At 37.4% G+C, this 25,346-nt stretch overlaps 2 protein-coding genes and 1 long non-coding RNA gene across 3 annotated transcripts; 2 read left to right on the forward strand and 1 right to left on the reverse strand.

The window, feature by feature from the left end:
• Window positions 1-18,574: 18,574 nt before the first annotated feature.
• LOC120768712 lies at window positions 18,575-19,647 on the forward strand. Its single transcript, XM_040095482.1, has 5 exons — window positions 18,575-18,603; window positions 18,665-18,710; window positions 18,824-18,857; window positions 18,920-19,099; window positions 19,181-19,647. Exons 1-5 carry the CDS (start codon window positions 18,575-18,577, stop codon window positions 19,645-19,647), a joined length of 756 nt encoding a protein of 251 aa, XP_039951416.1.
• A 200-nt stretch (window positions 19,648-19,847) lies between these two features.
• Window positions 19,848-20,622, reverse strand: LOC120768713 (putative nuclease HARBI1). The gene is made up of 3 exons (XM_040095483.1): window positions 20,145-20,622; window positions 19,938-20,089; window positions 19,848-19,876 (listed from the first exon to the last, which is right to left on the reverse strand). Exons 1-3 carry the CDS (start codon window positions 20,555-20,557, stop codon window positions 19,848-19,850), a joined length of 594 nt encoding a protein of 197 aa, XP_039951417.1. The 5' UTR covers window positions 20,558-20,622.
• A 3,206-nt stretch (window positions 20,623-23,828) lies between these two features.
• On the forward strand, window positions 23,829-24,959 carry LOC120769008. The gene is made up of 3 exons (XR_005704812.1): window positions 23,829-24,299; window positions 24,372-24,489; window positions 24,546-24,959. It is a non-coding gene; the product is annotated as an uncharacterized LOC120769008 (long non-coding RNA).
• Window positions 24,960-25,346: the final 387 nt, after the last annotated feature.

The raw sequence follows: 25,346 nt of genomic DNA on the forward strand, positions 1-25,346 counted from the left end.
GCCGCTCACGACTTCCAGTCTCTGACCAAGTATCTTTTGGGCAAAGTAAGAAGGCGAAATATCCCCTCCACAGGATTGTACACTGGATTTGGGACTTCCCACGTAAAAAACAACCCCCAATAAAAAATAACACCAGCCTCGGATGAGAATGCATCTGGAATGTCCGATCCCTTAATTGGGAAGGTGTCGCTGCCCATCTGGTTGATGTCCTCGTACAAATAAAGGCTGACATCACCGCCGTCCAAGAAATGCGATGGACGGAACAAGGACTGAGGCGAGTAGGTCCTTGCGACATTTACGACAGTGGCCATAAAAAGGAGCGCAAGTTCGATTAGGGATTCGTGGTGGAAATGAGGCTCCGTCGCAGAGTACTGTCATTCTCCCTGGTAGATGAACGTCTAGCCACAATCCGCTACAAAGCGAAGTTCTTCAACATCTCGCTGATTTGCGCCCACGCCCCGCGGAAGAGAAGGACGATGTGACCAAAAACGCACCTATGGGAACTGCCCCACCTCGACATCAAAATCGTGCTTGACGACTTTAACGGCAGGGTGGGCAAAGAAGGTATCCTTGGCACTACGGTCGGTTAATTCAGCCACCATGAAACATCCCCAAATGGGTTGATGCTGATCGACATCGCCGGGGCCTGAAAAATGGTTATCTGTAGTTCTAGATTCCAGCATAAAAAAATTCAGAAAGCCACCAGGCTGTCCCCGGATGAAAAAGACACAGCTGATACGAAGAGGAGTTCTGTTTCGCAGCGGCGAGAAGAAAACAGACCACGACGTGCGGGATGGGATATATGATAAGAATTGAAGAGGGAAGCGAGATGCATTGAGTATGAAGAGCTTGACAAGCTGGCCGACAGAGGTAGGGCTCGAAAGACTTAGACTAACAGAAGGTTTCAAGACCGGAGCATACTCTTGTTGAACCCAAAGAGATTATCTGGTAAATGACCCCCAGAGCATATGATTTGTTACTATTGTCGAACCCACAGAGATGACCCCCAGAGCATACTAAAATTATGGAGGGAACACTTCTCAAGCCTGCTGAACGACAGTGAAAGCATAACAGCAGGAGATGGCGAACGCGATTTTCTAATCGATGACGATGAAGCAGATGTTCCATTGTCCGACCACGAAGAAGTTCGAATAGCAATTACCCATCTGAAGAACAACAAAAAAGCTCGGCCGATAGATTGTCGGCAGAGCTATTCAAACACGACGGCGTAGAGCTGATAAATAGCGTGCATCAGTTTCTTTGTAGAATATAGTCGGACGAAAGAATGCCCAACGATTGGAATTTAAGTGTACTCTGCCCAATCCACAAAAAGGGAGACCTCACAATCTACGCCAACTACCGTGGGACGGCACGACGGCGTAGAGCTGATAAATAGCGTGCATCAGTTTCTTTGTAGAATATAGTCGGACGAAAGAATGCCCAACGATTGGAATTTAAGTGTACTCTGCCCAATCCACAAAAAGGGAGACCTCACAATCTACGCCAACTACCGTGGGATAAGCCTCCTCAACGTCGCCCAGATATTTACCATGCGTCAAATCTTGGAACAGACTCATGAAAAAAGAATCGACACTTACCACCTCTTCATCGATTTCAAAGCTGCTTCTGACAGTACGAAAACCCAATGTCTTTATTTTTTCGTTTTCTGCTATTTTTATTTTGTACCATCAGAACTGTTTGCAGTTTGTATTCTTCTATCGGCTCCCCTTTTGTTTCTCTCCACAATATACGTTGATAACCTTGATCACTCTCTGTAAATTGTCGGAACATTTTTTCAACATCACTTATTAACGCATATTGCAAAAGTCTTCATTTGACAATAATGTCAAATATGTCTTTCTGAATTCTCGGTTATATTAAAAGGATGCCATTTAAACTGCTTCCATTTGTAGTTTTTGCAGATGCATCGAAAATTACTCGTAGTTTAGTATAATAATAGTATTTTGCGCATCTATTTTATCTCGCTTTTTCCATGAGAGCTATTTTTAAATATTCTCTCATAAATTACACATATTGTTTTCTTAACCCTTCATTTGTAGCTAACATTTTCTCAAGATTAAGAAATCTCACCATAGCTTGTTTTCGAGAATCGCCTAGTTTTTTTTTTAATGTAGACTGACGACAAATTGAATATTTTCAATTTTTCACTGTTGTTTTTTTATTTAATTTTTTAGGCATTTATCTTTATCTGCTGCATCTTTTATTTCACAAAACTTCTCCAATGTTGTAGTAGCCGCTGTTAAAATTGTATTGTTTTTCTCTGTTGGTGTAAGACTAACGCTGTATCCAGCCCAATTTCGTAGCTAGACCTAGAAGTCGATCTTTTTTAAATATGCCTTCTTCTAGTATGTTAGCATATATATTACTGCTAATAACGACATTGATTTGATCCGATTTATTAAAATTGGGATCAGCCAAAGGGTAGTTTTTCTATTGTTCTATAACCTATTTAAACGTTTTGTCTCGTTGAGAACTCGCCAATTTCGGCAAAATTAGTGCCGCGACATAGTATGCTTCATTGCTTAGGAATCTCGGCTTGACTTCAATGTTGATTTTAAAATTGGACAACCTCATTGTGGTATTTCCTAAACCTTGTAGTTCAGTTACTTCTCTTCTTTTTGGTAAATGATGTATTTGAGTTGCTTCTTCGGAAATACATAGTAGTCATTTAGGATCCTTGATCGATTCTCTTCTTCTTCTTCTTAATTGGCGTAGACACCGCTTACGCGATTATAGCCGAGTTAACAACAGCGCGCCAGTCGTTTCTTCTTTTCGCTACGTGGCGCCAATTGGATATTCCAAGCGTAGCCAGGTCCTTCTCCACTTGGTCCTTCCAACGGAGTGGAGGTCTTCCTCTTCCTCTGCTTCCCCCGGCGGGTACAGCGTCGAATGCTTTCAGAGCTGGAGTGTTTTCGTCCATCCGGACAACATGACCTAGCCAGCGTAGCCGCTGTCTTTTAAATCGCTGAACTATGTCAATGTCGTCGTATATCTCGTACAGCTCATCGTTCCATCGAATGCGATATTCGCCGTGGCCAACGCGCAAAGGACCATAAATCTTTCGCAGAACTTTTCTCTCGAAAACTCGCAACGTCGACTCATCAGTTGTTGACAACGTCCAAGCCTCTGCACCATATAGCAGGACGGGAATTATGAGCGACTTATAGAGTTTGGCTTTTGTTCGTCGAGAGAGAACTTTACTTTTCAATTGCCTACTCATTCCGAAGTAGCACCTGTTGGCAAGAGTTATCCTGCGTTGGATTTCTAGGCTGACATTGTTGGTGGTGTTTACGCTGGTTCCAAGATAGACGAAATTATCTACGACTTCAAAGTTATGACTGTCAACAGTGACGTGTGAGCCAAGTCGCGAGTGCAACGACTGTTTGTTTGATGACAGGAGATATTTCGTCTTGCCCTCGTTCACTGCCAGACCCATTTTCTGTGCTTCCTTGTCCAGCCTGGAGAAAGCAGAACTAACGGCGCGGGTGTTGAGGCCGATGATATCAATATCGTCGGCATACGCCAGCAGCTGTACACTCTTATAGAAGATGGTACCTTCTCTGTTTAGTTCTGCAGCTCGTACTATTTTCTCCAGAAGCAGGTTGAAGAAGTCGCACGATAGGGAGTCGCCTTGTCTGAAACCTCGTTTGGTATCGAACGGCTCGGAGAGGTCCTTTCCGATCCTGACGGAGCTTTTGGTGTTGCTCAACGTCAGTTTACACAGCCGAATTAGTTTTGCGGGGATACCAAATTCAGACATCGCGGCATAAAGGCAGCTCCTTTTCGTGCTGTCGAAAGCAGCTTTGAAATCGACGAAGAGGTGGTGTGGGTCGATTCTCCTTTCACGGGTCTTTTCCAAGATTTGGCGCATGGTGAATATCTGGTCGATTGTTGATTTTCCAGGTCTGAAGCCACACTGATAAGGTCCAATCAGTTTGTTGACGGTGGGCTTTAATCTTTCACACAATACGCTCGATAGAACCTTATATGCGATGTTGAGGAGGCTAATCCCACGGTAGTTGGCGCAGATTGTGGGGTCTCCTTTTTTATGGATTGGGCATAGCACACTTAAATTCCAATCGTTGGGCATGCTTTCGTCCGACCATATTTTACAAAGAAGCTGATGCATGCTCCTTATCAGTTCTTCGCCGCCGTGTTTGAATAGCTCGGCCGGCAATCCGTCGGCCCCTGCCGCTTTGTTGTTCTTCAGGCGGGCAATTGCTATTCGAACTTCTTCATGGTCGGGTAATGGTACGTCTGCTCCATCGTCATCGATTGGGGGATCGGGCTCTCCTTCTCCTGGTGTTGTGCGTTCACTGCCATTCAGCAGGCTGGAGAAGTGTTCCCTCCATAATTTAAGTATACTCTGGGTATCAGTGACTAGATCACCTTTGGGGGTTCTACAAGAGTATGCTCCGGTCTCGAAACCTTCTGTAAGCCGCCGCATTTTTTCGTAGAATTTTCGAGCATTACCCCTGTCGGCCAGCTTATCAAGCTCTTCATACTCACGCATTTCGGCCTCTTTCTTTTTCTGTCTGCAGATGCGTCTCGCTTCCTTCTTCAATTCTCGGTATCTATCCCATCCCGCACGTGTTGTGGTCGATCGTAACGTTGCGAGGTAGGCAACCTGTTTTCTCTCCGCTGCGGCGCGGCACTCCTCGTCGTACCAGTTGTTCTTTTGCACTTTCCGAAAACCAAGGGTTTCGGATGCAGCTGTACGTAAGGAGTTTGAAATGCCTTGATCGATTCGAGTTCTCAAATTCACTTACTCTCCATTTGCTGCTTTGACTCTTATCTGTGCTGATGCTAGAAGTATTGCTGTTTCCGAGTCTTTCTTCTCATTGTGGACAATTGCCGTCATATATTGACCAAGGCAAATATAGCATAGCTTGTTGCTTGTTATGAATCCCCTACGATTCATCATAGTGAATGCCTGGAACATTCTGCATTAAAAAATTTGATGCCCAGGAACCTTTCAGGATATACAATTTTTTGTGCATCTGTATAAAATGTAGGTGTTCTCTGTTGCTGCTTTTGATTGTTCTATTTAGCTGTTTTTCTGCCGCGAATTGCTTCTAGAGCCTGATATTGCTGCTTCAGAAAACTGAAAACATCATCTAGGCTTTGCATATCCAACCTTTTTTTTTACGTTCCGCTCGTATAAACGTAGACTTTCTTTGTCTAGTTTCCGAACCACTATCCGAGCTATGTTGGCTTTTCGTTGTTCAAATCAAAATTTAGTCCTTTTAAAGCATAAATGCATTCCTTGGTGGTATCTAATAGCTCCTTCATGTTTGCTGCACTTTCTCCATTTGCTGACGGTTGATCAAGAAGTCTGTCTACTTGTGCTGTGAATTGTGGCCTTCTATTTTCATATCTTTCCTGGAGAATTTGCCAAACGGCTTTGTAGTTTGTTTCTGTTACTGGTAGATGTTGAATTAATCTACCAGTTTCTCCACCTAAAGATGCTTTTAATCGGAACATCTTTTCCATTTCACTAAATTACTTCGAATTATGCACGAAACTTATAAAAAGATCGGATGAAGACCATTGTTTCATTTATCCAAAAACATTGGAGTATTGATTTCCTGCAGTTTTATAACTGTTAGAAGACATTGTTTGTGTTGTAGTATTCTTCTTTAATTTGTATATAATTTTTACGTGGTTAGTTGTATATTTTATCCGTAATTCCTCTAATTGCTCATCGATACAGTATTTAATTATTTCTTTTAATTGGATATTCTTCTTCTTCTTTTGTAGTGGCGTAGACACTGATTACGCGCCTATACCCGACTTAACAACAGTGCGAAAGTCGTTTCTGCTTTTCGCAAGATGACGGCAATTGGAAACTCCAAGCAAAGACAGGTTCCGACGGAGTGGATGTCTTCCTCTTTTTCTGCTTCCCTCGGCGAATACTGTGTCCAATACTTTTAAAGCTGGAGTGCTTTCGTTCATTCGGACAACATGACCTAGCCTATTTCAATGTCGTCGTATGTATATCGTATACGGCTCATCGTTCCATCGAATGCGATATTCGCCGTGGCCAATGCGCAAAGGATCATAAATCTTTCGCAGAACATTTCTCCAGAAAACTCGCGCGTAGACTCATCAGTTGTTGTCATCGCCCAAGCCTCTCCACCATATAACAGGACGGGAATTATGAGTGACTTATAGAGTTTGGTTTTTGTTCGTCGAGAGAGGACTTTACTTCTCAATTGCCTACTCAGTCCGAAGTAGCACCTGTTGGCAAGAGTTATCCTGAGTTGGATTTTCAAGCTGACATTGTTGGTGGTGTTCACACTGGTTCCAAGATAGACGAAATTGTCTACGACTTCAAAGTTATGACTGTCAACAGTGACGTGAGAGCCAAGTCGCGAGTGCGACGACTGTTTGTTTGATGACAGGAGATATTTCGTTTTGCCATCGTTAACTGCCAGACCCATTTGTTTCACTTCCTGATCCAGTGTGGAGAAAGCAGAACTAACGGCGCGGGTATTGAGGCTAATAATATCTATATCATCGGCGTAAGCAAGCAACTGCACACTCTTATAGAAGAAATTACCTGCTCGATTAAGCTCTGCAGCTCGAATTATTTACTCCAGCAATAGTGCTCAATATCATAATGGCAATGACATAAGTGCAGCTATTTTTCGTGCTGTCAAAAGCAGCTTTGAAATCGATGAAGAGGTGGCGAGTGTCGATTCTCTTTTCGAGGGTTTTTTTCAAGATTAGGCGCATGGTGAATATCTGGTCAGTTGTTGATTTTCCAGGTATAAAGCTATACTAATAAGGTCCAATCGGTTTGCATACATTGGGCTTTCATACAATACGCTCGATAGAACCTTATGTATATACTATATAGTTGGCGCGGATTGTGAATTCTCCCATTTTTTGGTTTGGGCAGGGCACACTTAAATTCCAATCGTTGGGCATGCTTTCGTCCGACCATATTTTGCAAAGAAGGTGATACATGCTCCTTATCAGTTCTTCGCTGCCGTGTTTGAATAGCTCGGCCGGCAATCCTTCGGCCCCGCCGCTTTGTTGTTCTTCAGGCAGGTAATTGCTATTCTAACATCTCCATGGTGGCGTTATACTTTCACGGCCATTCAGCAGGCTTGAGAAGTGTTCTCTCTATAATTTTAGTATGTAGTATACAAGAGTATGCTCTGGTCTTGAAACCTTTTGTTAGTCGCCGCATCTTTTCGTAGAATTTTTGCCACAATTACCACTATGGGACAGCTTGTCAAAGTCTACTCACGCATTTCGGCCTCTCTCTTTTTTTGTCTGCAAATGCGTTTCGCTTCCCTCTTCAACTCTCGGTATCTATCCCATCGCGCACATCTTGTGGAAAGCCAATGGTTTGGATATTACAGGTCTCAAAATATACTTCTCATACATATTCAAATTGCATTTGAAACTTGGTTTTGAATTCCCTCATTCAGTCGATAAAATCCAATTCATTTTGTTGAATTTCATCTAATCCATTTTGAGCTTTTTTTGCTAGACGTTGATATTTTCTTTCAACATATAAATCCGGTTCAGATGACTCGAACTGATTAGTTTGTTGAATAGATCCCATTAGCCACTTGTTGCTCCAAGTTGAAGCAGCATTTTAAATTTTTAAATTTTGAATGGAATTCATCATTGTCTTAATTTCATGCTCTTATTAATTTTTTGTATTCTTCTGCTTCTTGACTTCTTTAGCCATAAATTTAATGATTTGTTTTAAATTTTGTCCTAACAGTCTGATTATGTTCAATAAATTCCTGACATGGAGCTTTTCTAATTTTCCCGCTGAGAATTTTCTGCTCCTCCAACGCAGCAAGATCGCCCAACTTCTTATGTCTTTTTAGCGAATTCTCCATTTTGACTTACTTCTTTTTGATTGATATTTGTTGATGTTTTAATATAATTATATTTATATATTTAATTATATTTTTCTATTCTATTTTTCTATTTTCGCTTCTCTTATTCTATATACTGTATATTAGGCCGGGTCGATTTGTATGGGTGGAAAAATACCAACAAAGCGGCTAGCAAAAACGAAAACTACAGAAAATTCTAAGAAAGTTTTGCCAAGAAACCATGGGTCTAAAATTAATTCCCAGTTCGCGCAGAGCGATTTTAGATTTTGAGGTCATACTTATTAAATTGTACTCAAAAACTTATTCTTTCATAAAAAGCGATCCGGAAAATTGTGCTTGGTTTCTTCGGTTATAGCGAAAATTTGTGCTTCTATGTATGCAGCATACAGATATTCCCATATTTTTTTAAAAAATTCTAAAATTGTGGAAAATACGGTGGATCGAAAAAAAAATTTTATTATTGTAATTAAGTTTTCAAAAAATTAAATGTTTTTGTGGTGCAAGTTACAGACATTGGTTTTTTTGCTTATGACTGGGAATCTTTTCTAGTTTTAGTTTTTTTAGGTTTTAAAGTCTTTTTTGGATTCCAAGCGTGGTATTGTAGTACGAGTTTCTATAGTTACGGCCATGATATCGTCTCTATTCTTTGCAATAGCGCGTCGAGAAACGGTTGTCAAAAGCTGTACACAACGCTCGGTTGCTTGGGTATTACATGGAATCCCTGGGTCAGGAAGCGGCGGATCATCAGACTCAATAAACTGCAACAAGTGTTCGTATGGAATGTTTGCTGAGAATGGAGGCTCAGACAAAACACTGTCATCATCTAGGTCAACCAGATCAAAGTAGTCTTAGCATTCATAATTTATTGCGTGCTTTTTATCATAAACCCTTAGATTAGTCGGATCACAAACTTTATCACGATAATGTAGTATCTTTTTTATGGCTCTTTCGCGAACATCTTTTCTCTTATCATAAAGCATTGCCAGTAAGATATTTTCAGGATGAGCGAAGTATGAATTATTTTGGATTACAGTGTTAGCAATTTCTCGCAGCGTTGGTGGTAAATATCGCGTGGACTGTATAAATTTAAAAAACAAGAGACTGCCGTATACAACTGAGTTGTAGAACTTAATGTTAAAGTACATCGGTACGTAAACTTTCATTATGTAAGTTGACAAAGTTTTTAAATTCGCTGATGGTGAACTAGTTGTCACGTATAAACGTAAGAGTCTGCTTGCCTTTGTTAGCCATCGAGAGTGCACAATTTGTCCCGGATTCATACTGGCTAAATTTTGGGGGCAGAAACCATCACAAACTGCATGTCGAGAGCATTTTTTCATGAATGGCTGGAGGCATATCTCCCAACGAAATGGCCTCAAAGTCGGGTACAGCCTACAGAAAGATTTTATTATTTAGCTCAGATCAAAATATACATGTTAGGCTCTTTAAAACAATTGTTTGCTTACCGCCATCTGCTCGCATGTTTCGATTTGCTTTGTTATTATCCCGCTAGCTGTGCGCGGTCCGCTTGTAGTGGACTTTTCCAATGCGGAGAACAAGTGACGAAGTGGAAGTTCATTAAAGTGTAATAAACAAATAAACCAGTGCAATCGTCTATTCAACATGACTTCGAATCTCCTTAAAATTCCATTTTCAGAACCTGTGTTTGTTGCTTCTCCATCACAGCAAATTCCAATCAGTCTCTCAAGGGACATATTTTTTTTAAGGAACTCGCACAATTGCCTCTGTTTTGTTTTAGCGCCCTCGGCGTCGACTTTTACGTAACCCAACAATCTGCTCTCAGGCTCTTCAAGAACCACTAGATGTGATTCTTTTACCATTCTCGGATGATATCTTCCATTTTGTTCTTCGCTCGTCAGAGAGTTGTTTTTTCTGCCATCAAAGGAGAAGGCTACCAGATCACAGTCATTGCGTTGCTTTCTTCGAAGAGAATCCCTACATTCCTTTCTTTCACGTGAAACTTTAGATTTGTCCATAACTATTGGTTCCCCATTTTCATCTTTAAAGTCAATATCTTTGAAAAGCGATGTGGCCAAAAAAGAAGCAACCCTATTACCGATTCCAAACCTATCGCAGGCCATAGCGAAATGAGGTGTATCGTACCTTTTGGTATTAATTTTTTTTTTCGACGAACTTGGCTCTCTTGCAGTTGGCAGGGCAAACATCACCTCTGATTCAACATCCATATATGTTGAGCCAGGAAAAAAAGTTGGATCAAGACTAGTTGGCGCCAGTGTTGATTGTTGGTCAACAGCAATCGCCTCGAATTCGGGAATGGTTAGCTTCCTCTTAATGTGCTGATCAATCATAAACTCTTGGAGTTCAATGGGTATTAAGCCACAGCAGCAAGGCAATGTTTTTGAGCACTGACATTTTCCAATATAAAAAACTTGATCAATTGTTTCCAGAAACGTTGAAGACTTACTTGGCCTACTTTTAAATTTTATTTCATTATGGTATTTATTTAGCAATGTTTTCAGTTTTTTCGAGGCAGTTTTTTCATTGATTAATGGAATGTTTAGTTTATTCCAAATTTTTTTGCCACTTATGTCTTAAGATTACCGTACGATTGCGTTTTTTTGTTATTTTTTGCTCAGCCACGCGTAAAAATAAATAGTAATTTAATACGTCACGATTACTTGGTAGATTTAGATCACTTAAATCTCTTGGCAAGTCAATATTCAGACTGGAAAGAACACAAGACCCGGAGTTCATTGAAATTGTGTCAATTTCTGAATTGGTGGAATCAACTGACATTGCAGACGTTTCCATTATAATTTATTAATCGAAAACTATTTAAACTTGAAAAAAAAAAAATTATTGAGGACACACTATTGTTTATTCAACGGAGACCACTTGTGCGGTAAAAATACCATACGATTGCTTTTTTTGTTGTTTTTTGCTCAGCCACGTGAAAAAACAAATAAGTCACAAAAGCCTGCTATTATTGCATGGCATGCTGTTATTTTTAAAAGTATAGGTTTTTGAGTACAATTTAATAAGTATGACCTCAAAATCTAAAATCGCTCTGCGCGAACTGGGAATTAATTTTAGACCCATGGTTTCTTGGCAAAACTTTCTTAGAATTTACTGTAGTTTTCGTTTTTGCTAGCCGCTTTATGCGAAAAAAATTCGACCCGCCCTACTGTATATATATACATATATGTACTTTTATAAATGCGGATGGTCTTTGCTATTCCTGCTTACATTTATGTTTATTTTGCAAACTAATACTCCTTTTATGTATATTCAGATGTTTTCTTTTAAGTTCGATTACCCAAACGTACTTCCAATTGAGCAAGAGAATCGAAGACCCAAATGTACAGATACTCTGTAAACAACTTCTGTACTCTGATAGTTCAGTATTGACTCTGGTTTTCGTCCCAGTTAGAACAGTGACGGTCATGTTACCTAGTGACATGCCGGTTACGCGTGTCAGTTTAATTGTCACTTTTTCCCATCACGTTCTTAAGGGCGAAGCAAAGAAGTTCCCAAAACTATTGTATAAATGTCATATTTTATCACCGTCCCGCTCACATAATTTCTGCTGTAATAAAACTATATCCTTCTTTCTCACACTTTCATTAAATTTGGGACAATTCAACAAAACTGCTTTCAGGAAAGAGTGACGGTGCATTACACAATAGCCTAGTGAGTAAGCCACTCGCTTGCCATTTCTTCAACCTAAAGTTCGATACTCAAAAATAATAACTGAGAGAGAGTTTTGGATGACGTATAATATTATTTTTTACTTAGTTTACATAATTATTATAACATATTTTGTTAAGTTTAGCAATTTGTCGACACAATTTAGAATATTTTTAGTAGTCAACAACTAAACCAGTTTTTTCTTTTTAAGTTTAAAATCACGAGATTTTCTATTTTTGAATTTACATAACTCTCTCGAAAACCATAAATTAGAACTCATTCTTTGAATAACAACACATTTCGGAACATATTTTTCAAATAAATTTAAAATAGTTTCATTAAAATGGGAGACACTAAATTCAATATTGCCACTGTAATCTGGCCAAGTTAGTTTAGAAAATTCGTAATTAATCTTCTTAAAACTAGAAAAGAAGATCTAAAGATTTCAAATTCGCTATTGAATATCTCATTACCAAGATCTTTTTTATTAAAATGTTTTTATTAATTTTAATAATAATAAAATCATTGTATTTAGATTTACACAAATTCATTTTTCTTTACACATTTTTAATATTAATAATTTAAAAATAATATATACATTATTATATTATAATTACTCAGGTTTCGCTTCCTAAGTATATATTTTTTTGCTTATATCTATGGAGGCTCATTTCGATGGACTTCCGAATTTATTCGAAATTCGCAAGTCCACAAGTGATGAAAGAATCTGTAAATGTAAATGTAATGAAAAATCAATTTAAAACTTCTTTTTAGACAAATATGTATATATTAAATTTACCATATAATACATATGTATGTTGGACAGTAGAACAGTCGTCTGAACAGTAAAACACAATTTTTTATTGTAAGATAAATGAAGAGATAATTATAATAGCCAAGTTTCCTATATTTTAGGTATAAATTTTTGTAATCGCAAACTACATACACGTTTAATATGTCAAAATTTAGCTTGACGCCGGCGATCAGGAATCCTACTCGTTCCGAAATGGAGTGTTTGACCATCTATTTCTTAGTTCTAAACTAAGTTTTTAAATAAAAAGGATTCTTAAAGGAATTATTTTTTGAATTTGCAATATCTACATAGTAGTAAAAAGGATTTTAAATTAGCTTACGCAACACTATTTTGCCATGCTTAATAGCAATACTGGCATAATATTTGAAAATATTCAAACGGACGGGCGGTGTATTTTAAAAGTAAGTTATTTAAGTTTTCAATATAATTATGACTTTACTATTATTTTCACAGATTTATTTCTTTCCCGTTCCCGTTCAGATCGATCAACAGGTTAGTATTCTATAAGTTAAATTATAGCCAAATACTAATTGAAAATTTTTTACAGAAGGAAAATGCCTCGTAAGTGTGTGTTGGAGTGTAAAGGCTCGTTACGCCTGCATAAATTTCCTGTGGAGCGAGAAATGCCCAGGTAAGTAGAATATTTAATTTTATTTTCTTATTTATATATGTAATCATCAAATGCTATTGCACAATCGACGGAGTTAAACAAATAATTGGACACATAGAGCCGTTTTGTTGCTGTGCTAATTCTCAGCCAGACGTTCTTAAATGCCTTTTCGTTAGGATAAGAACGTATTTTTCAATAAAAATTTTTAATAAACTGACGAACACAACTGCTTTCAAGCATGTGAAATTTTTATGTGTTGCACAAATGTAAAATTTGACTGAAGTCTTTTGTCTGAGTGTTTGTCTGAAAAAAATCTTCATTAGTTGTCCAAGTTCTAATTTATTAACATAATTTAATTTTGACATGTTGAAGTGCTCAATTAAATATTACGATAGGAATGCACACTCGTACATTCTTGCTGTGAGGCACATTCCGCATTTTTTATTGATAGGACACTCCCCATCCCACCACATATCATTTGAAATTTTTCAGGCTTTTGTTAGATCTCCACTGTTGGCATACGTCTATATAAATAAAAATGAATACCAAAAATGTATGTACGCGCATAACTCAATAACGCCTGGACCAATTTGGCCAATTCTTTTTCTTAAATGTTTGTTGAAGTTCAAGGATGGTTTTTACGGCGAGAAAAATTCGAATAGTTTCCGGAAAACCCCTGAAAACAGCCCTTTTCTTTTCCCCATACAAACGTTACAATAAATATGGATGTTTGTTTGTTAGTAACACTAAGAGAACGGTTGAACCAATCTTAATGAAATTTTTAAAGGTTGTTTGTTGTGGATCGGGAAAGGTTTAGGAACAAAATACATTATACTTTTCATGGAGAGAAGTCGGAAAATTGGACAATTGCAAAAAGTAACATTTTCCATACACATTTTTTTCAATTTTTGTTTGTTTTGTTTTTCAATATTTTGATTTGTAAATTATTTGAATCGTTCAATTGCGGTCGCTTACTTTTTTATTCCGGCTATCCAAAGGAAAAATTATTGAAAATTATTCAGTGAAAACTTTATGTATGTTTGAGACGATGTGATCAATTACAGATTGAAATTTGTTACGAAGCCACGAAGAGGTGGCGCTAATATTGGTCGGCGTTCTTTTTGCCATCAACGTATGGCAGCCCAAAGAAAGGCAAGAAGTACTCCCAATATGCGATGACATACGTGCGGAATTATGGATCGCGGTCAATCAGCTAGCGATCGTAACGATATCACAGCACGACTTTTTAAACAATAGCTGCGATGTTTGATGGTCTTTATCTTGAAGCAACCTATGGTATATATAATGCTACTAGATGCTGAATGTGTTCTGTTGAGTAGCAAAAAAGAGGTTTGCCGCACGCACACATTCTTCTTTGGATGCGGATGGTGATTACACCAGATCAAATTGATGAAATCATTTCAGCGGAAATTCCTGATTCAGAGATAGATCCAGAATTATACGAAGTGGTGAAAACCAATATGATTCATGGACCTTGCGAACCTTACAATCCCACTTTGGTTTGTATGTTTGACAATAAATGCACGAAACACTACTCATGTGCTTTTCTTTCGGAAATGGGAATGGGAAATGACGGATATTAACTATATCGGCGTCACTCACCAGACGACAATGGCAGAACATTTAGCATTTAGAGGCGTGAATATCGACGTTAACAACACATCGAAGTTGACAACACATCGAAGTTGACAACACATGGGTCGTACCATATTCGCCACTTTTGTCTAATTCACATTCAAAACTGATGTCAATGTTGAATATTGTAGATTGGTGAAATCGATCAAATACGTTTGCAAGTACGTCACCAACGAAAGCAACATAGCGGTTATTGGCCTTAAACAATATGAGATCAGCAGTATCAAATGGGTCGATATGTGAACTGCAATAAAGCGCTTTGTAGGATATTTACTTTTGCAATTCATGAAAGTTTTCCGACTGTTTTGCGTCTCGCGGTTCAACTTCATTTAAGTCATCGCGTATTGTGAATGGTACAGTGTGTGCAACATTTTAAGAAGCATGCCAGCAGTAGCATTTGCTGGAACATGATAATCACTGGAAACAGACGAAGGACAATGCGATAGATGCATACTTTTCGCGAAGATCATTTCGACATATCAGCCTTTAAATTCGCGTTAATTATGGGATTCGAAAAAATGACATTGCCGATGACATTTTACATTGTATTCGCTAAGAATTGGAAATGGGAAAATTTCGGTTGATACTTCCAGTGGTTTGATATCAATTTCACCTCCCTTTTGTCAATTCACTTCAACGGAAGATGAACTCATCACGAATGTTTATCCGAACATTGGCCAAATTATCGTAACTGCGATAGCTTGAGTGCACGAGCAATTTTAGCTGCCAAAATTACCGATGTTAGTGATTTAAACTGGAAGATTCAAAGTCAAGTTCCGGGAGGTTTGTGCTCATATAAATCGATCGATCGTCTTGGCAAGGAAGACGAAACCGTAAATTATCCAGTGGAATTTCCAAATACCATACCAAGTCTACCCCAGCATCATTTGCGTCTTAAAGTTGGATCTGTCATTATTATGTTTCACAATCTTCATGCGCCGAAACTGTGTAATGGAACCCGAATGATTATGACGTAGTTATCGAATACAAGGGCAGCCATTTCAGTTCAAACGTATTCAATTTCCAGGGAAAATTGGCCTTGCGTTGACAATCAACAGGACACAAGGAAATCGGGAAATACTATGTTTTTCACACGGCCAGATGTATGTGGTGTGTTGACGAGTTGGAAACCCATCTTCTCTATATATTTACGTACCAGAACAGAAATCAAAAAATTATGTTTATTAAGTTGCGCTACATAAAAAAAATGTAGAAAAATCGTAAATAAATCATTTTCGACAGAATATAATTTCAACTTTTTTTCATTTCAAAACACATAATTTCACGCAGGGCAACGGCTGCGGGGTCAGCTAGTATTAAATATTATTATATACTTATGTATTTTTATACATACATACATATACATATTGATTATACAATATTTTTTTCCCAAATGAATTGTTTTTGTTACTTTTAATTTATTTTCTGTAAATATTTGTTAATTAGTTTTAAGGTATATGGGTGCAAATAGGCCTCCGGGGGAACCGAACACCCAAAACAAATGGGTAACGCGCCTAGTTGCATACCTCATGGTGGTGTGGAAAATGCAATATAGGCTCAAAAATATGTAAAACAAAACAATAAATAAAATTTTCTGAAATAAAACATTTTGTTATAATTTACTTTTTATTTGGCCTTAAAATTATAAAATCGGTAAAAAAAGGGTCCGCCAGTTTTGCTGTTCACAAAGTAAAACTAAATGCAATAATGAAAACAAAAGTAATTAACAAATAACTGCGATAAGTCATATATTTTCATATTTAAAAAAAGTACTAACACCTACGTGAATATAAGATTTCTATGCAAGAAATAGTTTGGCGTTGTTTATACAAATACACCGATTGTTCAAAATATATTCCATTTGAAATCAACTCAACTGAAATTCCTTAATTTTTAATAGCGGTTCATTATTAACCAAATTACATTTATTTGTTTCTTAAAGTTTATATATCAATTTTCGCATTGTTCATAATCGACCATAATTCACTATATGTAAAGACGAATTGTAATTCGCGTAGATGCAAATGTTTCTTTTTAAATCGCTGTTAGCGTTGTTGCCCTTATAGTAGTTTTATGCAAACATACGTAGTTCTTCCCGATGTTCTATCGGTTTTGGTGGAGCTGGTTCCTCCCACTCTCCCAATTCGGCATCATAATATTGCGCAGCACGATATGGTCGCAATTTCCATGGTACTTGCTCTTCCATGGAGGTCAATTGTACATCCAAACGACATCGGTAATACATTCGCGATTGAAACGTTCCATATGTAGCTCACCAATAGGTTGTCCAGGACAGATAAGCTCAGTGAACTTGGTTTTTTATAGGAAGGTAGGATCACAACGCATGTCTTAACGACGGTATCCATACAATTTTTCATCTTTGCGCATAACACGATGGAACCAGTCAATTAATTCGCTCAACTGGAAACGCTTTGGTCTGCAAGGTGGGTGTTGAGTGAGCATTATGTAAATTCAATTTTGCTCAAAACCTACCCAACAGCTTGATAAACCTGACCAGCAGTATCGGGATCCTTAGCGCAATTGATAATTAAATGAATTTAAAATTTTGTCTCGAATTCACGGCCAACTAATATGATAATTGGAACAGCACCTGACCCATTACGCAGCAATATTAACGAGGTCATGTTTAGTTATTTCGTACATTTATTGGAATATAATCCGAGTCGGTCTGTTATTTATCCGCCCAAGGAAACTCTCGTACCTTGTACCATAGTCGATATCTTAAGCTTCGGTATTTTAAATTTATTCTCATACTTTAAATATAATTTATACAGCTTCCAAATTAACAAAATAACTAAATAAACTCAGACAAATTGTCTTACAAAAACATAAATTTAGCTGTGAATGAGCATATTCTGGATTCGAGAAAAAAGTTGCTCTTGGTTTTTGAATACAATTTGAATTTATTTAATTTAAAACAATTTACTAATAAAATGCAAAATAAAATAAAAATGTAAGTAATACGATCAGCAGACGAAACCGTACTCGGGGAGATCATTTGATCGTACGTATTTTGTTAAATGTAGTGCGTAGGAGTCAATATCTTGTCGATAAATATTGTTGAGCGCAGTATCCATGTGTGGCTTGTGTAGATCGAATGTATAAAAAACCTCTATAATGATTACGCGGCGCAGTGGGGAATCGAATTTGTGTATGGCGAATGTTGAGGTGTTGATGGGCGAACTGCAGTTGACGAATTGATCGGCTTTCCCGTTGTCGCTTCCTTTTGTGAGTTGGGTTGCGTACGAGAGTGGTGTGTTACATTGGTGTTGTGTTGTAATGTCATCAGCTGTGGTGAATTAAGCTGGCGTATTAGGATGCGGCATAAATAAAAAACTTAGTTTTTCATGTATTTGCTCATATCGTTCTCATCTTTAAGAATATATGTTAAAATAAATGGATTTTCTTTTGAAAATACATTAAAGTTTTATATAAAACCAATATTTTTGGGACAACTTTTCCATAAATTTTAAGAAAATTACACAATGCAACCATTTTCCGGTTAAAAGTCGGCCATCTTGGATTCCAATCGAAAGTGAACCCTGGACTCCCCTTGACGTTTCTACAGTGGCACCTCTCAGCTGTGCTTTTGTTTACATACCATCAGCTGATAGTTTCTCTACTCCTCCTCTACCGTAGTCCGTGTATATATGCCGCAACACATGACATACACTCTCTGAACTGCCTTTGTACATTACAAACCATTGCTGTAGCAAATTCCTCGTATTTTACAGCCCTATTCTGAAAAAACCTCTCAACTGAGTTGAGAGGAAACATTTGAGAGATTTCTTGTGAGGCATATGTTGTGAGGCTATTCTTGCTCAAACCTCATAAGAAAAAAGCTTTAAAAAGTCACCACGTGAGGTAAAAAGCTTTTTGCTGTCAAACAGCGGTTTTAATAAAAATAAGCAAACAAAAATGGACACACAAATGAATAATCAGCATATGTAAGTAATTTTCCAAATTTTAAAATATATATATATATACAATAATTTCCTATATTCCTAGGCGTGCAAAAACGGAGAGGACAACTCAGGAGCAGCTGCAACATTACGTAATGTTTTGCAAGCAGCATCCTGAGTTGCAACGGGGGAAGCTAACTCCGACCAACCCTCAAGGGCTGCAAATACTTTGGTCGGAGTTAGCAGATAATTTAAATGCCTTAAGAGGCCCAAGTCGGTCGGCAGCCAAGTGGAAGGAGGTAAGATAATAAATGCTTGTGTTTGTGTCACATTATTAAAATACATACATATATTTCCGTAGTCATTAATGCATTGGAAACACCAGTTGCGATCGCGAGCGCGCAAACTGAAGACCCATGCGCAAGCGACTGGTGGAGGCCCTCCGATAAGTGGAATGACTCCATTCGAGGAGCAAGCCATAACAACATTTGGGGCAGCAGCGGTGGATGGATTGCCGGGTGTTGCGACTTTGGGTCATCAGGTAATATTTTAATTTAATATTTGTCGGACTATATATTTTTTTATTACATGAGGCAATAATTGGTCCGTTTTATACTTACAGGTTTTGCCGTTGTATATAAATACACAAGCTCCAGCTTCCTCACTAGCAGTCGCATCGCCTGCTCCAGCGCCAACACCAACAGTCGCATCGCCTGTTCCAGCATCTTCACTAGCAGTCACATCGCCTGCTCCAGCTTTTCCTACTTTATCAATAAATTTTTCCTCGCCATCACCTCATTTTTCTTCTTCACCATCACTTCCATCTTCTTCCTTATCTCCTCCCACATTATCTTCCCTTATGCCATCGTCTTCTTATATCCATCCAGAAAAATTGACTGCAGCGAAGATGCTTGGAACAGTGCTAAAAAAATGGAGGACAGAGAAAAGCGAGAGGAGGAGGCCATTGCTCTACAAAGGAAAATTGTAGAGCAAAATGTGCAGATGGCAGGGGTGCTGGCTCAAATGACACAGGCACTAACTTCGCTGTCTGAGGTTATGGCTAAGTTGTCCCAAAAATTGGATAAATAATAATAAAAATGTAAAAAAATAAAAAAAAAATTAAATTAAATAAAATGAATTATTTAAACATATGTAGATGTATTTTTATTCATTCTTAGAGGAAGTAAAATGTACAGAGACAGACAGTAACTAACATATATGTATATATATTTATATATATATATTTATAGTACATAACGCCACTGGAAATATATACATACATATGTATGTTATAAAGACATAATGTAACGTTCTCTTACTGTAGCACATATGTATTAATAGAAAGATTGGTAAATAGTTTGTATAATATAGAACATTACGTACTGCTTCTACATTAAGGCTGTAAAATCCTTTCCGGTTCATAAAAAGTGAGAGAGGAGTAGTGGCGTCTGTGCTTGAGGGTGAAACAATCCCAATATGGGTACAATCGTTTGCGCCGATTCTGCCCTTGATCCCAAATTTCGTGTAAAATCTTTAAGAAAAAATTTATTTATTTATTTATATTTATTTTTATTTATTTATCTTACCCCTTCTTTGCATCTGACACATCCTGCGCGCTTGAAGGGAAATAAATTTCACTTCCCTTAACATCCACAATCAGTTTTGAAATAAAGTGCAGAGCTCTTGACACTGAGGATTGGCTCATAGAGAGCATATAATTATTACCAACGCATTTTTGATAAGAGCCATGCCCGTAAAAATATAAGCTCGTCAGGAAACGCAGATCAAATGGAATATTTGACTTCTGCACATCATGCGGCACCAATTCACTTATCAGCAATTTACATAGCGATTTTGGGACTCGAAATGTGTTAATAAATGCAGTGTCTTGCATAGTAAAGGGATCGCTTTTGTCTCGCAAACCCTTTAAAATTTTTCTCCTACCCCCCGATTCCTCCTCCTCAACAATTGCCGCATATACAAATAATAGTTCCTCCATGCTAATAACACTCAATTCTCAATATTTTAAAAAATGTCAAATATGCAAAACAAAACAAACACAGATGTTTTGTATTATGATGGCTGCTTTCACACGTCACAGATATTTGTGAGAATAGTGAGCATTTGAGCTTTTGAATTTTCGCCAGAATAAGGTAACCCTCACTATAGTGAGAAACATCACTGTAGTGAGGTTGGTGACTTTTGTGAGGGCATGAGAATAGGGCTGTTACAGCCCTATTCTGAAAAAACCTCTCAACTGAGTTGAGAGGAAAAATTTGAGAGATTTCTTGTGAGGCATATTTTGTGAGGCTATTCTTGCTCAAACCTCATAAGAAAAAAGCTTAAAAAAGTCACCACGTGAGGTAAAAAGCTTTTTGCTGTCAAACAGCTGTTTTAATAAAAATAAACAAACAAAAAAACAAATGGATAATAAAGATATGTATTCGTCAGTGCTTGAGGGTGAAACAATCCCAATATGGGTACAATCGATTGCGCCGATTGTGCCCTTGATCCCAAATTTCGTGTAAAATCTTTAAGAGAAAATTTATTTATTTATTTATATTTATTTTTATTTATTTATCTTACCCCTTCTTTGTATCTGAAACATCCTGCGCGCTTGAAGGGAAATAAATTTCACTGCCCTTAACATCCATAATTAATTTCGAAATAAAGTGCAGAGTTCTAGACACAGAGGACTGGCTCATAGAGAGCATACAACTATTACCAACGAATTTTTGGTAATAGCCATGCCCGTAAAAATACAAACACGCCAGGAAACGCAGATCAAAAGATATACTCGACTTCTGCACATCATGCGGCACCAATTCACCTATAAGTACTTTACATAGCGATTTTGGGAATCGAAATGTATTTATAATTGTTGTGTCTTGCATAGTGAAAGGATCGCTTTTGTCTCGTAAACCCTTCAAAATTTTCCTCCTACCCCCCGATTTCCCCTCCTCAACAATTGCCGCATATACAAATAATAGTTCCTCCATGCTAATAACACTCAATTCTCAATATTTTAAAAAATGTCAAATATGCAAAACAAAACAAACACAGATGTTTTGTATTATGATGGCTGCTTTCACACGTCACAGATATTTGTGATAATAGTGAGCATTAGAGCATTTGAATTTTCGCCAGAATAAGGTAACCCTCACTATAATGAGAAACATCACTGTAGTGAGGTTGGTGACTTTTGTGAGGGCATGAGAATAGGGCTGTTAGTTTCCCGTCCATTTCGAAAGTCTGTTATTGCACGCGTCAACTCTTGTTGCTAATTCTCGGGCGATTCTCTTTTGCTGTCACCCATTACGTTCATACGAGCAATTTGTGTTGCGCAACTCTGTTCGAGTTCATTCTCATGTTCTCTTTCATATCATTTTCTCAAATTTTTGTGCTGTACGGTTACGCTACACTTAATGCCTGTTGCGTTGTTATTTGGATATTGAAGCGTGAGGATGTTAATTTACAGTGTTTATGAAATTTTAAAATGTGGTGAGTTGAATAAATTAATTTTTAAATTTTCTGTTTATTAATATTCGATTATTTTAGATAAATATGGCGGAAAAAGTAAAGTGGACACAAGCGCTAATTGAAAAATTAATATATTTGGTAGAAGCACAGCAGTATATTTAAAATTACAGAATTATGGCTGCCAATCAACTCTTCCTTCCGTATTAAAATAGGCCATATATTCTTGCCGAATAGTTTCTGGCCCACCCCTCCTCGGATTGTTGCTATTAACAGAAGCTTGAGAATATCTTTCAGCTGTCGAATTGATTAAATTTATACCATTGGCATTACTTGTTCCTAAAAAGTTGTGTAAAACACAGCAAGCCAATGCAAGTTTTTGCACAGACTCTACTCTTAAATTTATAGGTGCTAAATCCCGAAAGCATGTTCAACTACTTGTCTTGCACGAGAAAGACGGTAATTGAATATTTTCTTCTGGCAATAGGTTGTATGGTAAGGGTACGGCTTCATTAGGTGTGTCTGAAGCGGGAAAGCGTCATCGCTTACGACCACATATGGGAGACATCTATTACTACCTATAGTAGAGTTTGATGGTAATCCTCTCTCTTCTCGTAGTACCAAAGCGAGTTCACTTTGGAGGGACACTCCTGCATCATTACATCGACCGTTACACCCAATATCCACGTAAATGAATTTGCAATTTGCATCAACCAAGGCCAACAAAACTATACTGTTTGTGCCTTTATAGTTGTGGTAAAATGCACCATCTTTTCGCGATGGCCTAAAGGTTATGTGTTTACCATCCAATGCGCCCAGGCAATTTGGAAATTGCCATCGTATTGCAAAATTAATTATTTATTATAAGAAAATAAATTATTTATACCTTCAAATATAGCGTCACAAACTTCGGAAATTATTCCACTTATTGCTGGCTGCGAAATTTTTGACCCAAAATTTAAACTTTGAAAGGATTCTCCTATAAAATATAAAAAAATATTAAGTTTTTTAAATTTTTAGTTTAGAATATGAAAAAGTCTAATTTTAAACTTACCCGTTGCGAGAAAACGGAGGGTCAGTGACAGCTTTTCCGTTGCAGAAATTGCAGCTCGCATCACAGTATCTTCCTTAATATGCCGTCCTGTTTTGCAGATAATATGAAATTATACTGCGTCTCTGACATTCTTATATAATTTTTGTGTCCATTTACATCAATGTGCAGTAGTTCCTTCATTAAAAATGAATGTGAACCTATTTGTGCCTTGGTTGTTCTCCATACTTTAACCCATTGTCGTTTCTTTTTCCTTATAGGTATTTGGGCCACTCTATCACATATATTAATCAGTTCTGTCAATTAACAAATACATTTTATTTATAATTCAAAATTAAAACAAAGATTATATAACAGACCTTCACATATATCACCCTTTTCACTATCGTCTGAATCAATTTGTATGGCTTCCTCCATACATTTCACAATATCTTTAATTAATTCGATTTTTTCGTCATACTCCATTTTCTAAAATATTTATATTATATTATGTATATTTGTATACATATTTGCAAATTACTTACCAAAATATGAAACTAAATTTTTTAAATATATTCAGAATATAAATTTCAAAAAAATATACGCAAATGCAACTATGTACTACGAAAGAAAGAACACGAATGCCGAAAAACGTCGCAGCGAACGGTTACGAATAAGAACACAAAGCGTGTTGCTGAACACTGGAAACTCGGCGCGATTCTCCTCTCCTCGTCGCCCCTTCGCCTATAAACCAAGAATTGCCGCAACAAGAGTTGACGCGTTTAATAACACACAAAGCTGCAGGTAAAGTTGTTAAGAGTAGGGTGGAAGCAATTTCAGTTTGGGCATTGTCGATTTCTTCGCCAGTTAGTCGGCATACTGATTGGTGAAGTTTACGAATCAGCCCTTGCATTCGCGGACGGTCTTTTGTTGGACCATTTATTCGCTTTTTTTGAATTATCTGAAAATTGCTGGAGAATACTGAAGGTGGGGTAATAGCCCTGACAGACGACAGCGCTAATTTGCATTAGCGAGTATAATTTACATAAACTTGCGCATTTGACCCATTTTAATACAAATTAGTAATGCACAAAAATGTCGTGCATTTAGCTGAATTTACCAAATTTTAGTAGGCAACATTCGTTAAAAATTGCAGACTTTTGTTATTGTGAATGGTGATTAATAGAAAGAAGAAGATAAAACATAAACAAAAGATTTAAGGAAAGCGTTAGAGGTAAGCTGTTTTTATATTGCTAATTATATTATGTGCCAGTATATTTACAAAAACTAATTTTAATATTTTCAGATGGAAGGAAACAAACAATGGGAACAAACATCTATGCCGATATATCTGTGCAAATGGCACACAAATTTACATTAAAAGAAGTTCATGTAAAAATAAGGAATCTCTCTTAAAAATATAGGTATACTATGCATCAACATAATCTTTTTGACATTATTAACTTTTATAAAATTGCAGAGAGGAAAAGAAAAAGTAGGGCCCTCGGGGGCCCACGAATTCAACATTACTTCAGTTCCAGTCATCTATAACTATAAGATTACGAGAACCAATGTCAACTGAACCTATAGCATCACCAGGACCAATGTTATCTGAACGGGTGTGTACGCCAGTAATGACATTGACGAACTCGCCATCAGTATCGCCATTGGGTAGTTCAACATCAGCAGCGGGTACATCTAAAAAGAGAAATTACATGGGCGAACTAATAAAAGTGGCAAAAGAACAAAAGGAATTGCTGAAGACAGTGGTGCAGGACGGGAAAATATTGACCGAGAGAGTTGTTAATGCAATCGAACAACAAAGTAGTAATACAAAAGAGTTTATAGGTGTTATGAAAAATATTTTAGAAAAAATGTACTTATAAATGTATATAATGTAATAATAGTAAAAATTAATATAAACTAAATATTAATTTTATAAATATGTCGGAATACCATTGTCTTCGGTAGACATGTTTGCAGCGTAGCGAGTTTCGGTTTCACACTTACACTTCACAATATTTTCTCACTTCACAATATTTTCACACTTCACACTATTAACTCTTGAACACGACTTCACTAGATCAAGTCCTCAACTCGACTTTCTTTAGTGATTTCAACATTCTCAACATCTTCATTCTCATTTGCTTCAGTAACTTCAACACTCTCAATACTTTCAATATTTTCATTTTCGCTCTCTTCACCGTCCGCCACGGATTCTCTACTTACAACAACATCCTCATCGTCATCCTTCTCAACTCTTTGCTTTCATATCCACAAC

The sequence above is a fragment of the Bactrocera tryoni genome, chromosome 2, assembly GCF_016617805.1.
Source record: "Bactrocera tryoni isolate S06 chromosome 2, CSIRO_BtryS06_freeze2, whole genome shotgun sequence".
NCBI classification, from domain to species: domain Eukaryota; kingdom Metazoa; phylum Arthropoda; class Insecta; order Diptera; family Tephritidae; genus Bactrocera; species Bactrocera tryoni.